At 45.0% G+C, this 13,139-nt stretch overlaps 1 protein-coding gene across 8 annotated transcripts in view; it reads right to left on the bottom strand.

The window, feature by feature from the left end:
* Positions 1-13,139, bottom strand: part of NAALADL2 (N-acetylated alpha-linked acidic dipeptidase like 2) — an 803,264-nt gene that overhangs the window by 561,535 nt on the left and 228,590 nt on the right. For 3 of the 8 annotated variants that reach the window (XM_083442085.1, XM_083442079.1, XM_083442078.1), the window contains exon 1: positions 5,665-5,867. The exons of 4 other annotated variants lie outside the window; for them this stretch is intronic. In XM_083442085.1, coding sequence (XP_083298211.1) covers positions 5,665-5,707 — 43 coding nt within the window. In that variant the 5' untranslated portion in view covers positions 5,708-5,867. One more of the 8 variants, XM_083442083.1, reaches the window with a different exon arrangement.

Here is a 13,139-nt window from a genome sequence, read left to right on the forward strand (position 1 = left end):
GTAGAACGCCCTCCCATCAGATGTCAAGGAAATAAACAACTATCTGACTTTTAGAAGATATCTGAAAGCAGCCTTTTTTAGGGAAGTTTTTAATGTTTGATCTTTTACCGTGTTTTTAATGTTCTGTTGGGAGCCACCCAGAGTGACTGGGGAAACCCAGCCAGATGGATGGGGTATAAATAAAATCATCATCATCATCATCATCATCATCTTCATTAGTTCAGTACTGTCTACACTGACAGGCAGTGGCTATCCAGGGGTTCAGACAAGAATATCTCCCATCCCTACTTGGAGATGCTGAGGATTAAACCTAGGACCTTCTGCTTGCAATGCAGATGTTCTCCTTCTAAGCCAGGCATGGCCAAACTTGGCCCTCCAGCTGTTTTGTGACTACAACTCCCATCACCCCTAGCTAACAGGAACAGTGGTCAGGGATGATGGGAACTGTAGTCCCAAAACATCTAGAGGGCCAGGTTTGGCCATGCCTGCTCTAAGCTAGACCCCCAAATCCATTCATTTCACTCTTTCCCTTCCCCTTCTCATTGCACTGGGAAGGTGTTACCTTCAGCTCACGCTGCATTAACAGGCATGCTATGCGAAAAGACAATCAGGCCGGCACACCTGTGAATGTTGGAAAGGCTCCTAAAACCAAGTGAGCACAGGAGCACAGGGACGGAAAGCTGGAGCTCTCGGTTCTATTTCTAGTGCTTCACAGCTGACACGGTATACCACTCTGGGCAAAACAGTTAACCTTGCTGTACTTTAGCTCTCCCCCCACCCCACGCACCGTAAAATCAATATTTGCAGGTTGCAGTATGATTTGTCAATTAGGCTGTGTTTGTTTCAGTCGTAGCGGCACCACGGTGAAATGCCACCCCTCTTCGCCGAGCGCTTTGTGCATCTGTCGTTGCATCCAATTAAAAAGTTTTTGACAATGCAAATGCATATGCTAAGCAGAGGCTTTACAGCTGCTCTGAAGCGGATGAGAAAACTCTTGCCATCTATTTCTGAAGGGCATGAAACATACGGTTGGCAGGAGCTGGGCAGGGGTGTCTTCAAGCCGGCTTTGGTGTGGCCCGAGTTGATGGACATGGCATTGCCTCACCACCAACACTGCAATGCGGGGCAGAAATTCAATTCTGTTTGCATTTAAAAGCAAATCTTTCAAATTCACACATTCTGAAATAACAAGAGAACTGAAATCTACACTTATCCAAATTTTGTGATGCAGTTCTCTAAGCCTTTTTTCCTTTTTTTTTTTTTAAGTGTGTATTGTGGGGAAATGTGCATAAAAATCAATATACCAGTGAAAGTTGCATAAGAAAACATGAAAGTAGCAAAAAAAAAAGTGGGGGGGGGGACACAGGCATACAAAACTGCATACAAAAACGTTTTCATTAGGAGACGTTTGCTGGTGGATTTTTGCAATTTCAACTGCTGCAGAAATAGGGTGAAATGAATTCAAGACTGGATAAATGAGAAACTGAAGTTGACAGGCTAGCCTTCCATCCCCAGACATGGATCACATTCTATGCATGATAGCCAACAGACTAGCATTTGAATCTCACTTAACAGTGGCAATGGGAAGGCGTCCTCCACTGATGGCAGCACACTCGCTTAAGGGTGCAAGGCAGCCCGTGTGGCACACACAGCTTTCTTCTCAGGCATCTATCTGGCACCTGAGAATGCCACCTCATTCTGCCCAATGGGAGGACCAACTCTGGATGCAGATTTTCAGGGGGGGCGGGGACTGCATGGGAGAGACGAGATGGATGTTCTGTTGCACAAGCAAAAGCAGAATGGCAGCAGTGGATAAAACCCAATGGCTTTCCTTTCGAATGTCACACTGACCCTGAGTTATCAAAGAAGTGTGTGATGCTGGAGTTAGGACCAATATTGTAGTGGAGTCCCACAGCCCCCTCTGTGCATTGCATCATGTGCCGTCAAATAATCAGGTGAAGAATGCCATATGCGCTCTACACATTCTTAATTCTATTGTACTTCTGAATGGATTTTAACCACCAGCTGCTTTTGTATTAATTTATTTACAACAACAACCACATCCCAGGAAAATAGAGACAATGAATATGTGTGGAAATCTGGTTCCACACCCTAATATGTATATTAAGTCCTGGGGTGTGATCTGAAGGCATAGAAAGCTGCCGGAAGCTAAACAGGTCTGAGTTTCCACAATGTCTAAATGTGCCTTACCAGTGCCTTTAGACTTCATGATGGGAGAAAGACAGGATATAAATGCACGAAATTACCTCAAACTTCCTCAGATACATAAAGTCTTTGAATTATGTGCCAATTTGAAACAAGCAGCCATCAAAAGGCCTGTTATTTGGTGTTTACTTTCTACCTGTTCCAAAAACCACACCCTGCTTGCTTTAGGCTTCACGTTAATCCACATGAAAATGAGCATCTGCATATTTCACCATCACAATCTGAAATGCTTGCTCAAGGTGGTGGAGAGATAAGGCGAGCAAAAAACCAAAAAGGCAGAAGTCTCCCTCTAAAGTTACATTACCAGGTCCCTGGATAAACACATCTGCAGCGAGTGAACACTAGAGAAGGCGGATGGTTCAATTCCCATTTCCCAAACCAATATGCAAAGTGATGTGCGGCTGTCTTTTAAGATTCACACCTCTCTGAAATGTGTGATGCAGTACGCCAACTCAAAAATGCATTCAAAAATGAGTGTATTAAGGCAAAGTGTCACATATGTGTGTGTGTGTGTGTGTGTGTGTGAAAGTAATGTGTAAAAAAATGCATTATATTAGGGAAAATGCTTTGCAAAAATGCTTTTATCATTATCAACATCATCAGATTTAAAACAGAGATTGAAGTTTCAAATATTGATAATCTGAGTAGAATGGACTCAACGCAACATCACCTTAGGAAGCTGTTATCTAATTCAGATAGATGCTGGAGGTGCATCCAGGGATGTTTTGTGTTGTTCTCAACTTCTTGTCCATTTCCATTTTGCACTGGTGAAATCTTTGATATTCACAGATGTCTCTGTGTTGCGCGCTTTTAAATCATATTCCCATAGTGTGAGAATTAACAACACAGCAACAAAAAAAAAATGATTTTGTGAGCCCTTAAGGCTGATAAAATGCTTTGAACCTGGAAGGATAAATACCCACCATCTATTTTGAAATGGTCTGCAGATCTTAACACTCTTGCTCCATTTGAATGCACTTTTTATAAACACCAGCTTCACTTGGATACCTAGTCAAACATTTGGATGGCATGCATCCATCAGTATGTGCAAAACAATAATACTGTACTGATGTTTAGAGTGTCGCTGTGAGCTGGTTGTTCTCTTCTTGTTGTTTTTTCCTCTCCTTCCCCTCCCTCTACCCACTTTTTTTCTTTAATAATTTTGCATACAAATGCTATTTTATTATTTATTTCTTACCCACCTTTCACCATAAGGTCCCAGGGCAGGTTATGACAATTTAAAAATACAGATTACAATCAAGAGGATAGGGTAAGTTCCAATATATATATAAGGTAAAGGACCCCGACAGTTAAGTCCAGTCGCGAATGACTCTGGGGTTGCGGCGCTCATCTCGCTTTACTGGCTGAGATAGCCGGCATTTGTCCGCAGACAGTTTTTCCGGGTCATGTGGCCAGCATGACTAAGCCACTTCTGGCGAACCAGAGCAGCACACGGAAACGCCGTTTATCTTCCCGCCAGAGCAGTACCTATTTATCTACTTGCACTTGATGTGCTTTTGAACTGCTAGGTGGGCAGGAGCTGGGACTGAACAACGGGAGCTCACCCCATTGTGGGGATTCGATCCACAACCTTCCAATTGGCAAGCCCTAGGCTTGGTGGTTTACACCACAGCACACCCGTGTCCCACAATATATATCAGGTGTCAAAGGCATATACTATGCAATGAGGGCCCCAGATGCACCTCTGTAAAAGACAGTTCCACAGCTTAGGGACCACCACAGATAATAACCTCTCCCAACCCCCAGCCCACCCCCCAAAAAAACTTATGAAGATGGATGGTAGAACTACCAAGCAGGCCCCCTCTGCTAATCTTCACACCAAGAGGTTCAGCAGATCTCTCTTCTCGGTAGTGTCTCCCGCCCTGTGCAACACCCTCCCATCAGATGTCAAGGAAATAAACAACTATCCGACTTTTAGAAGACATCTGAAGGCAGCCCTGTTTAGGGCAGTTTTTAATGTTTGAAGTTTTATTCTGTTTTTAATGTTCTGTTGAAAGCCACCCAAAGTTGCTGGGGAAACCCAGCCAGATGGGTGGGGTGAAAATAAATTATTTTTATCATCATCATCATCATCATCATCATCATCATCTGGAGCCATCTGCTAGAGCCGCCATCTTGGCTCTTACTTGGCCCTTGGCCTAGCCAAGTCACAAACCTTGCCTATTTGTTTCGCCCTGAACAAATTCTGTATGCTATCTTAACTTTCCTTGTTTAAGGAATTCTGAGGCATTCTTTTACTTAATGTACCCCACAGCTTCCTTAGCCGTGCCTCCATCCTCCATCCTTCATCCTGAAGTGACTGGGTCTTCCTAAAGGAGACACTAAAAAGAGGGAGCCATCTCAGCAGCCATGTCACCTAACCAGCCTTATTGCTCTGCTCTGTGGGTATAGTCACACCTGAGTGAGAAGCATTTTTAAAACGAAATCTGTGCTCTTTGATTTTCTTAAAAATGGAACAATAATAAAATGGGGCTAGGGAGTTTCCCCACTTCCACTTCCACCACCACCACCCCGGGCCATTCAGACAGCATTCAGCAAAGCTTTGTTATGAAACAGCTTCCCCAGACACATTACTGGCCCATTTGCTCACCTGCCCACAGGTATGGATCTTGGTTATTTGGGGGCCAAAAAAGAGGAATGGGGTGGAGGTGGATAGAAGCACAGCAATGTGTGCAACGTTTGCCTGGTTGCCAAGGAAGAATTTGTATTCACCATACAGTTGGCTATGTACACACCTATCCAGAGTCATCTGTCATGAAGATAAGCCATTGTTTCATATGTCACCACCAAGTTTGACAACGTACGTTGTACAGCAACATGCAAAAGCCTATTTGCCGGTAAGCAGGTCCTATTGAATTTTAACAGGGACTGCAACTAAGTAAACATGTTTAGGACTGGTCTAGCTGGCTCTGCAAAATAACTGTTACAAGTCAAATTAGTTCTTCCGCTGACAGGAGCACCAGTAAATTTGCAAGTGCGTATATTTTCCTGGATTTTGATACGCCATGTCCTCAAGTTAACTTTTTCCTCATTGCAAACTGCAGATAGTCCTCCAACTCAAGGAAACTGCAAACCGCAAAATATAACCTGCAACAACCACGAGGAACCGGAAGCTAAATGCTGACTTTCATCCAAGAATGGCATGTTTCCCAGTCCTTTTAAAAACAGTCCAACTCAGCACAACTCCTCGGAATCGAGGAGGCATTTCCAAGAAAAAGAGAACATAAAAGGATCGCAGGAAGGGACCGGGTTTCCCCTCTTTCCCAGAGAACACATCCACGTGCAGGCGCAAAGCTCCACCAGGGATGACAGACAGCAGCTGCCTGTAGCTTCCGAGAGCTAAACATTAACCGCCTCAAACCTAATCCCTGTTCCTCGCAGGCAACAAAGGTGATCTCACCGCTTGCACGCACTTACCTTGCAAGGGGGGATTTGCGAAGCTCTTTTCTTTCTCTCCCATGTTCTAAGGATTGTGGGGAAGAAAAACAGCAGGATCTCGGCCGAGAAACCAGGCAGTGCCCAGCTGAGTCGGTGACTGGGGAAGTTTGACCTCCTGACTTCCTACTGTAGCAATGTAACCGTACACCTTACTTTCTTCTGGGAATAATTAGCAACCTGCCTTCCCGAGTTACCTGGGCTCGCCTGACCTGTTTCTCTGTTCTCTATAAAGTGACATCACATCCTTTGATCTCCTCTGCTGAATTACCATGTGCTCCGGACAACACGGCAGCTGTCTAACTTTGGACTCTCTTATTCACTCTCTCTTTTTAATCACTCCTCTGTTACTTTCACTTCTAGGCAGGGCAGAACGCTGCTTGAGCTATGTACATTGTTAGCAGCTAATGTGACTAGTCACAACACCGAAGGCTTGGGATTCCTAGTGTCTGTATCTTTTTTGTGCACCTGATTGCAGGAGAGGTGGGAATTTGGGAGGAGCAGCAAGTAATGTCAGTTAGCTAATATCTGGGTTCACTGGGAAGGCCAAAAAAATTCCATAGAAATAGGGAAAGGTTCTTAGGAAAGTTTAAAAAGGCCCAACCTTAACCACATTCCAACCTGAACTGCATGATACGATCGTGCTTTAAAAGCACATCTCCAGCTGTCTCTATCTGCAAAGAAAAGGCCAACTTTTTCTGACAACTCTCCCTGATAAATCAGTAAAGATTTGTGGCTTTTTTGAACTGACTTTTTGCAACTTGTCATGCTTCTGGGTTCAGACTCCTCCTCTTAGTCTCTAGAAGCAAAACCTCTCACGGGGCAGATTCATCTTGTCTCTAGATGTACATGGGTGTAAAAGCACATGTGTGAATGCTAAGGAAACACGGAGCACACAGAAGACATAAAACAGAATGAAGGGGTTGTAGCCAGGGCCGGATTTAGGTTTGATAAGGCCCTAGGCTACTGAAGGTGATGGGGCCCTTTATATGTCCAGCTGTCCTTTGTCAACAACAAATTGTCGCTGCTTTTTGTGTTGAATATATGCTATGTGGTAATTTATGGACCTAATTATGGACCTAAAGCCATTTGCACATGCAGAATGTAGGCATCCTATATATAGAAATGAGCAAACCAGTGATATTTTAGGGAGCAGGCTAGCAGGCAGGGCCCATTACCAGTGGCGTAGCATGGGGGGTGCAGGGGGGGGCCGGCCGCACCGGGCGCAACATTTGGGGGTTAGGGTTAGGGGGCGCAAATCCACGGGTTAGGGAGCACAAATTACTTGCCTTGCCCCGGGTGCTGACAACCCACGCTACGCCACTGCCCATTACTTACATCATAGGAGCCTACACAACACAAAACACTGTTGCTGCATGTAGGTTTTATTTGTTTTTTTATCTTATATTTTGGAAATGTATATCCAGTTGTTGTTGTTTTCCTTTAAATTTTTTTGGGGCCCCCAAGAGTGGGGCCCTAAGCTTACTCCCAGATAAAGGGTTTAGGATTGCAACTGAAACCATTCTTCTATGAGAATAATACTAAACTAGCCCTGTTGTGCAAGCAGAACTTGGTTTGTGCAGCATAACTACAGTCAGTGCTGGATTTACGTATAAGCTGAACAAGCTATAGCCCCAGTGAATTCAATAAGCTTTACTTCTGAGAAGACATTGTTAAGGATTGCATTGTAAGTTCTGTACTTCAGTTGCAAGCAGGGCCATATATATAATGCTTCCCTCCCTGAGAGGTTAAGATGAGGCAACTGTGACTTGGAAGGGACCCCAAGAGTCATCTCAACACACAGTCTCCCATCCAATTTGAAACCATACCAGACCCTGCGTAGCTTTTTCAAATGTCCTAGTAGTTTACAGCTGCCCCACTGGGGAGATGCAGGGCAGCTCATGCGGTACACACAGCAATGGCCTTCAAGTGCTGCCCACTTTCCAGCATCTGCCACCTGAGGTGGTTGCCACAAACTGCCTAAAGGTAGGGCCAGCACTGGTTATGAGAGTTTTTTGACTCTTAGTATTAGAGGAAAGCAAGGATTGCAAGACTGAACAAAGAATGGGGGGAAATGTTCTTCTACCCTTCTCCTTTCAGCCCAAGGGCAGAATTGCAAAGATAATCTTATCAGAGCCATGGGTTTGTTGTCTGAGGAAATATTTACTTTCTCCCTCCCCACATACATTGAAGGAATAGCAAGCATGTTGAAATGTAATTCTGCAGTAAATTGGTAATGAACAATTGGATATATTTTTTTTCAACAACAACAAAAATAGGAAGAAATGAAACCTTACAATTTTTTTTATTCTGACGTTTACAGAGCTATCAACTGGAGCAATGCAAACAGAGTTACAACCTTATTGTGCAAATACCCTGCATATTAAACTAATACACATAGTAAAATACAACACGGCATGTGTGCCAATAGTCATTTGTTCCCATTTAGAGCACTCTGTAAAATGTCATCTAATTAAGAAGGCTGAGCGTTATCATGCCCTTATATGCTGTGAAGGAAGAAGCAAGACTATTCTGGGGTTTGTTTGTTTGTTTGTTTTTATTGCAGAATGGTTTTCCATGCTTTGATGAATCTCAACTGAGACAGGAGAATGGGGACATTCCTCTTTCTCCCTGAGTTGTCTACAAGAGACATGGATCCACCTATTGACAATTTGGGTCAATTTTGCATGCACTCATTCACAAATCATATTTTAAAAAATGTGTTCCCATCTTCTGCATTAATCAATAATTAACTAATCTGCATCAATATGAAGATTTATTTTCAAATCCATCCCAAAATAAGTATTTCAATATGTGTGGTTTTTTTTGTTTTTTGTTTTTTTTTTTGGAAATGTATGCATTTCTAAATGTATTTTACCCCAAAGCATGGATTATATATATATATATACATATATATATATGCTTTCGTAGATTTATATATATTTCGTAGATTTGTATATATATATATATGCAAAGAACTGGAATTTAGAGAAGCCCAGAACCTAAAAAGTAATTAGGACTCCATCTCTGTATTAGTCTAGGAGTTCACTTTGCTTAAAAATGAAGACCATACACAGACATTTTTGATGCAGTGACATTCCCGTTTTTCATGCATGCACATGCACAAACACATATCATTTTGAGCCCACTGCAGAAAACGGATTTTTGTTTGTTTCCACTATTTCCCACCTTTCCTGAAGGATCTCAAGGTAACATTCACATTCCCCATGTTGTTACCCAGCAAGCTTTGAAGCTGAGAGGAGCATGGAAGCTCAGCCTGTCCCCCTCACCATGGCATTATACCAACTATGCCACACCAGGTCCCTCACCCGAATCAAAGCATCTCTGGGGACGGGCAGACCCAATCATGTCCAACAACCAGATAAAGCTGTAAAACCAGCAAATAAGCATTCCCTAGAGAAGCGCAGCTAATTACCATAAACAAGGTTTAGGTTAGGTTCATTCAAGTTATACATCGTTTCCCACAAAACTCAAAGTCCCAATGTGATTTACAGACAAGGCAGACGACAACAACCATCGGATGAACTTGTTTCCCCCTTGCTAAACTGTTCTTAATTTTGTTAAGTAATCGAAATATTTCACAGTAAAACAAAGAGTCAGGTGGTGGCTTACCTGGGGGAAAAAGTATTTATTTATTTTAATGTCCCCCCCATCTCACCCCAAAATCAGCGTGAGAGTTAAGTAGATGCTGAAATCCCTCTGCCCTGAAAACTAACTGTAATAGAACTTGGAAGTGCTGGATTTGGGCTGGATTTCACACGCTGCTTATTTGGGGCGGGGCGGGGGGAATTAAACCTGGTATCCGTTTGCTGCAGATATTTCCATGGCCATTTCGCCCCCTCACAGGTGAACCCACTGTGGGAAATGCACCTTCAATCTCCCTCACGTGTTTCCCACAGTCTAGGTAGCAGCCTTTTTATTTCTTCTTCTTTTTTACATAGCAGCCACTTCATAGTTCCGAGAGACAAATTCTTTGCGTCGGGATCTGATTTCAAGATAGAATTTAATCTTTCATCTGACACAGCCAGTACAGACCACACCTGAGCAGGTTCGAACAAGAGAGAATAGCTCGTTTCTGTCATATTGGTTTACTGTGAATAATGGGGAGAAGCCGGGACTCATACGGCGGCTCTACAGTACAGCAAGGTGCCTCGGTTATTATTCTGCTCTGGGAGTCAGACTAGTTCTGATGGTACAGAGCCGAACTTGGGATGGGGATCCCCACTCAACCATGAATCTCTGCGTAGGGTTCTGAAACTCTGCAGAACCACTGCTGGTCCCTGCAGACAATTTTGAGCTAGGTGGGCTGAGCTTCCTGTGCAGAAACACATGGTAGCCCTCCAGACACGAGCAGTGCATCTTCTTCCCTGGACCGGGCAGAGTGATGGTGATGTCAGGGTTGTGCGAGTGCACTGATAGAGACAATCAATGTTCTACCTTCACTGTCAGAGGCAGTGTAAGAGGGTGGTGCTGTGGTCTAAACCACTGAGCCTCTTGGGCTTGCCAATGGGAAGGTTGGCAGTTTGAGTCCCCGTGACGGGGTGAGCTCCTGTTGCTCTGTCCCAGCTCCTGCCAACCTAGCAGTTTGAAAGCATGTCAGTGCAAGCAGAAGGCGGGAAGGTAAATGGCATTTCCCTGCACTCTAGTTTCTGTCACAGTGACCTGTTGCACCAGAAGTGGTTTAGTCATGCTGGCCACATGACCCAGAAAGCTGTCTGTGGACAAATCGGGTCCTCCCTTAAAGAGGGCACATATTGCGGTGAGACCTGAACAACCGACACCCTGTGTTGTGGGTGGGTACGATTGGTCAGCCACAACACCCGATTGGCAGGTCCCTTGAAGCTGGGTGCAATCTGGCTAATGGGACACAATCAAAAATGGTTCGAGAGACCTATTTATGCCCATGCACGTGACCCAGAGCTTCCTCTTTCCGCGTGTGCATTCGGAACACCGCCCACCTCTCCCTGTTTTTAGGGCTTGTTGCACTTGACCTTGCTATGCCGTCATGTGTTGTCTGTCGTTGGGACAGGGGCACAGCAGGAATTTCCCCCACTTGGCTGATTGGCTGTTGCCATTTGGGTTTCACCTGCCACGTAGCAAATCGTCACAACTTGTAAGGTTGCGGACAGGCATTGGTTCAGGTGATAGGGATGGGAGAACGCTCTCGCCATTCATATGTGAAGGGTATTCCGTTAAAGGAATCCAGGGACTTGATGGTTTTGTCAACCCCTGAGAGGGGGTTGTGCCCGTGCCTGAGTTCAGGGGGACATTTGGGTGGCGGAGATAGCTTGTTTCCAGCTTTCCACTTATCCAGGTGTTCACCCTTGGCTGACCTATGCTGGTGCCCTGGGTCAGTGCTACCTGCATGGCAGGGAGCTAGTCGAACCAGAGCCTATGCAACCAGTCACTTTCTGTAATCAATAAAGTTGTGGTCTAAATTCTGCCAAAAACCAAAATCAAAACTTGAGTCAACTGTGAACTTATTTAAGGGGGAGGTTTCTGGGTCTGAACACACAAATGCCGGCTCCCTCAGCCTGAAAGCGAAATGAGCCTCGCACCCCATAATTGCCTTTGACTGGAATTAACCGTCCAGGAGTCTTTTACCCTTTTTTAAAACCCAGGCCTTGGAATGCCAGTTGCTGGGAATTGCCAGTGTTGTTGAGCTTGTGCCCGGCTTGCAGGCTTCGCACAAGCATCTGATGGGCCACTGTGAGAACCACAGAATCATAGAGTTGATGTCTCTCAACTACAATTCACATTTCTCTATGCACAAAGCGGTTTATGGGCCTGATCCCGTTTATCCCAGTGATATATGGAGGAGACTGAGAAAGATTTGACTAACCCCAAATGTCCCAGTTAGCTTTGGGATGAGTAGGCTGTTGATTCTAGACCCCTCACACCCAAATCTAGCACAGCAAACCTCTAGAAAACACCCACCCACAACACCTTATTACAGTGGGAACCATTTCCTTGTGCTGCCAGGCTATGCATTGGCAGCCATGTGGGACATGAGTATAATAGAATTATAGAGTTGGAAGGGACCAGCCAACCTCTGCGCATAAACCTCCAAGGGAGGAGAATTCACCTCCTTCCGAGGGAGTCCGTTCCACTGTCAAGCAGCACTATCCGAAAGTTCTCCCTGAAGTTTATCCGGCATCTCCAGGGTGCTGGTCTAGATGGGTCATTGACGTGATCCAGCAGGGTCCTCTCGTGTCCTTCTGTAATCCATCACCCATGCCAGTGTGCCCTCACAGCCCTGACCTCAGTGCCACCCTACTGCCCCCACCTCAAAATCCCATCAAGGTAAATGACACCGATGCCAGTGGTACAAGTATGACTCCAAGGCCCCACCGCAACAGCAGCTCACGGTCTCCTGTGCTCCTCGCGCTTGACAGTGTCTCATCGCTTAATATGCACAGCACAGGGATGTGTGTGTGTGAAGATCAAATAGAAAAATCCCATTTTGCACTGCAGCTTAGAGGAAGGATGTGCTGGAAATGTAACTGATAAGCAAACAATCCTTTGGGTCGTAGCCAACGCTGCTGTTCCACTAGTGCAGCAGATACCTGCTAATGCAACAGAACTTTCTCCTCTTTTCCTCTGCAGCCCCCTGCACACCCTCAACGTCTGTTCCAGAGGATCGGAGGACCCTCTGGAGCAGGTTTTGAGGAGAGGAAGGGGGAAATGCCACTGCACATATGGAACTCTGTGCTTGGATACAACCCTTTGTTTCTTTTGGTCCTACACCTTACAACTGAAATGTCCTTTAGTTCCCATAGTTTAAATTTACCTGTTGATTCTCATATTCATGGTTAGAGGGATGCAGGTGGCGCTGTGGTCTAAACCACTGAGCCCCTTGGACTTGCCGATCAGAGGCTTGGCAGTTCGAATCCCCGCGATGTGGTGAGATCCCGTCGCTCAGTCCCAGCTCCTGCCAACCTAGCAGTTCGAAAGCACGCCAGTGCAAGTAGATAAAATAGATACCACTGCAGTGGGAAGGTAAACAATATTTCCGTGTCCTCTGGTTTCCATCACGGTGTTCCGCTGCACCAGAAGCATTTTAGTCATGCTGGCCACATGTCCTGGAAAGCTGTCTGTGGACAAACGCCAGCTCTCTTGGCCTGAAAGTGAGATGAGTGCCACAACCCCATAGTCGCCTTTGACTGGACTTAACCATCCAGGGGTCCTTTGCCTTTTTTTTACCTCACAGTTACTGGGCATAATTGCTATACATTACTTCCAGATTCAGTGGCAGCATGTCTCTGCTCTTGTGAAGATATTCTCATGGATCAAAAATCGGTTTTGTGCTCTTGTGTTGGTTCCTTGCAGGCCACAAATGCCCACAGAAGCACCAGCTTCAGAAACTCTACAAAGATAAATCTACAAAGGCGGTGTCAAGGCAGAAGAGAAGTATCATGGTGTATTTATAGTAATGC

Source organism: Podarcis tiliguerta (assembly GCF_965153285.1).
Source record: "Podarcis tiliguerta genome assembly, chromosome: 5".
In the NCBI taxonomy this organism is placed as follows: Eukaryota; Metazoa; Chordata; class Lepidosauria; order Squamata; family Lacertidae; genus Podarcis; species Podarcis tiliguerta.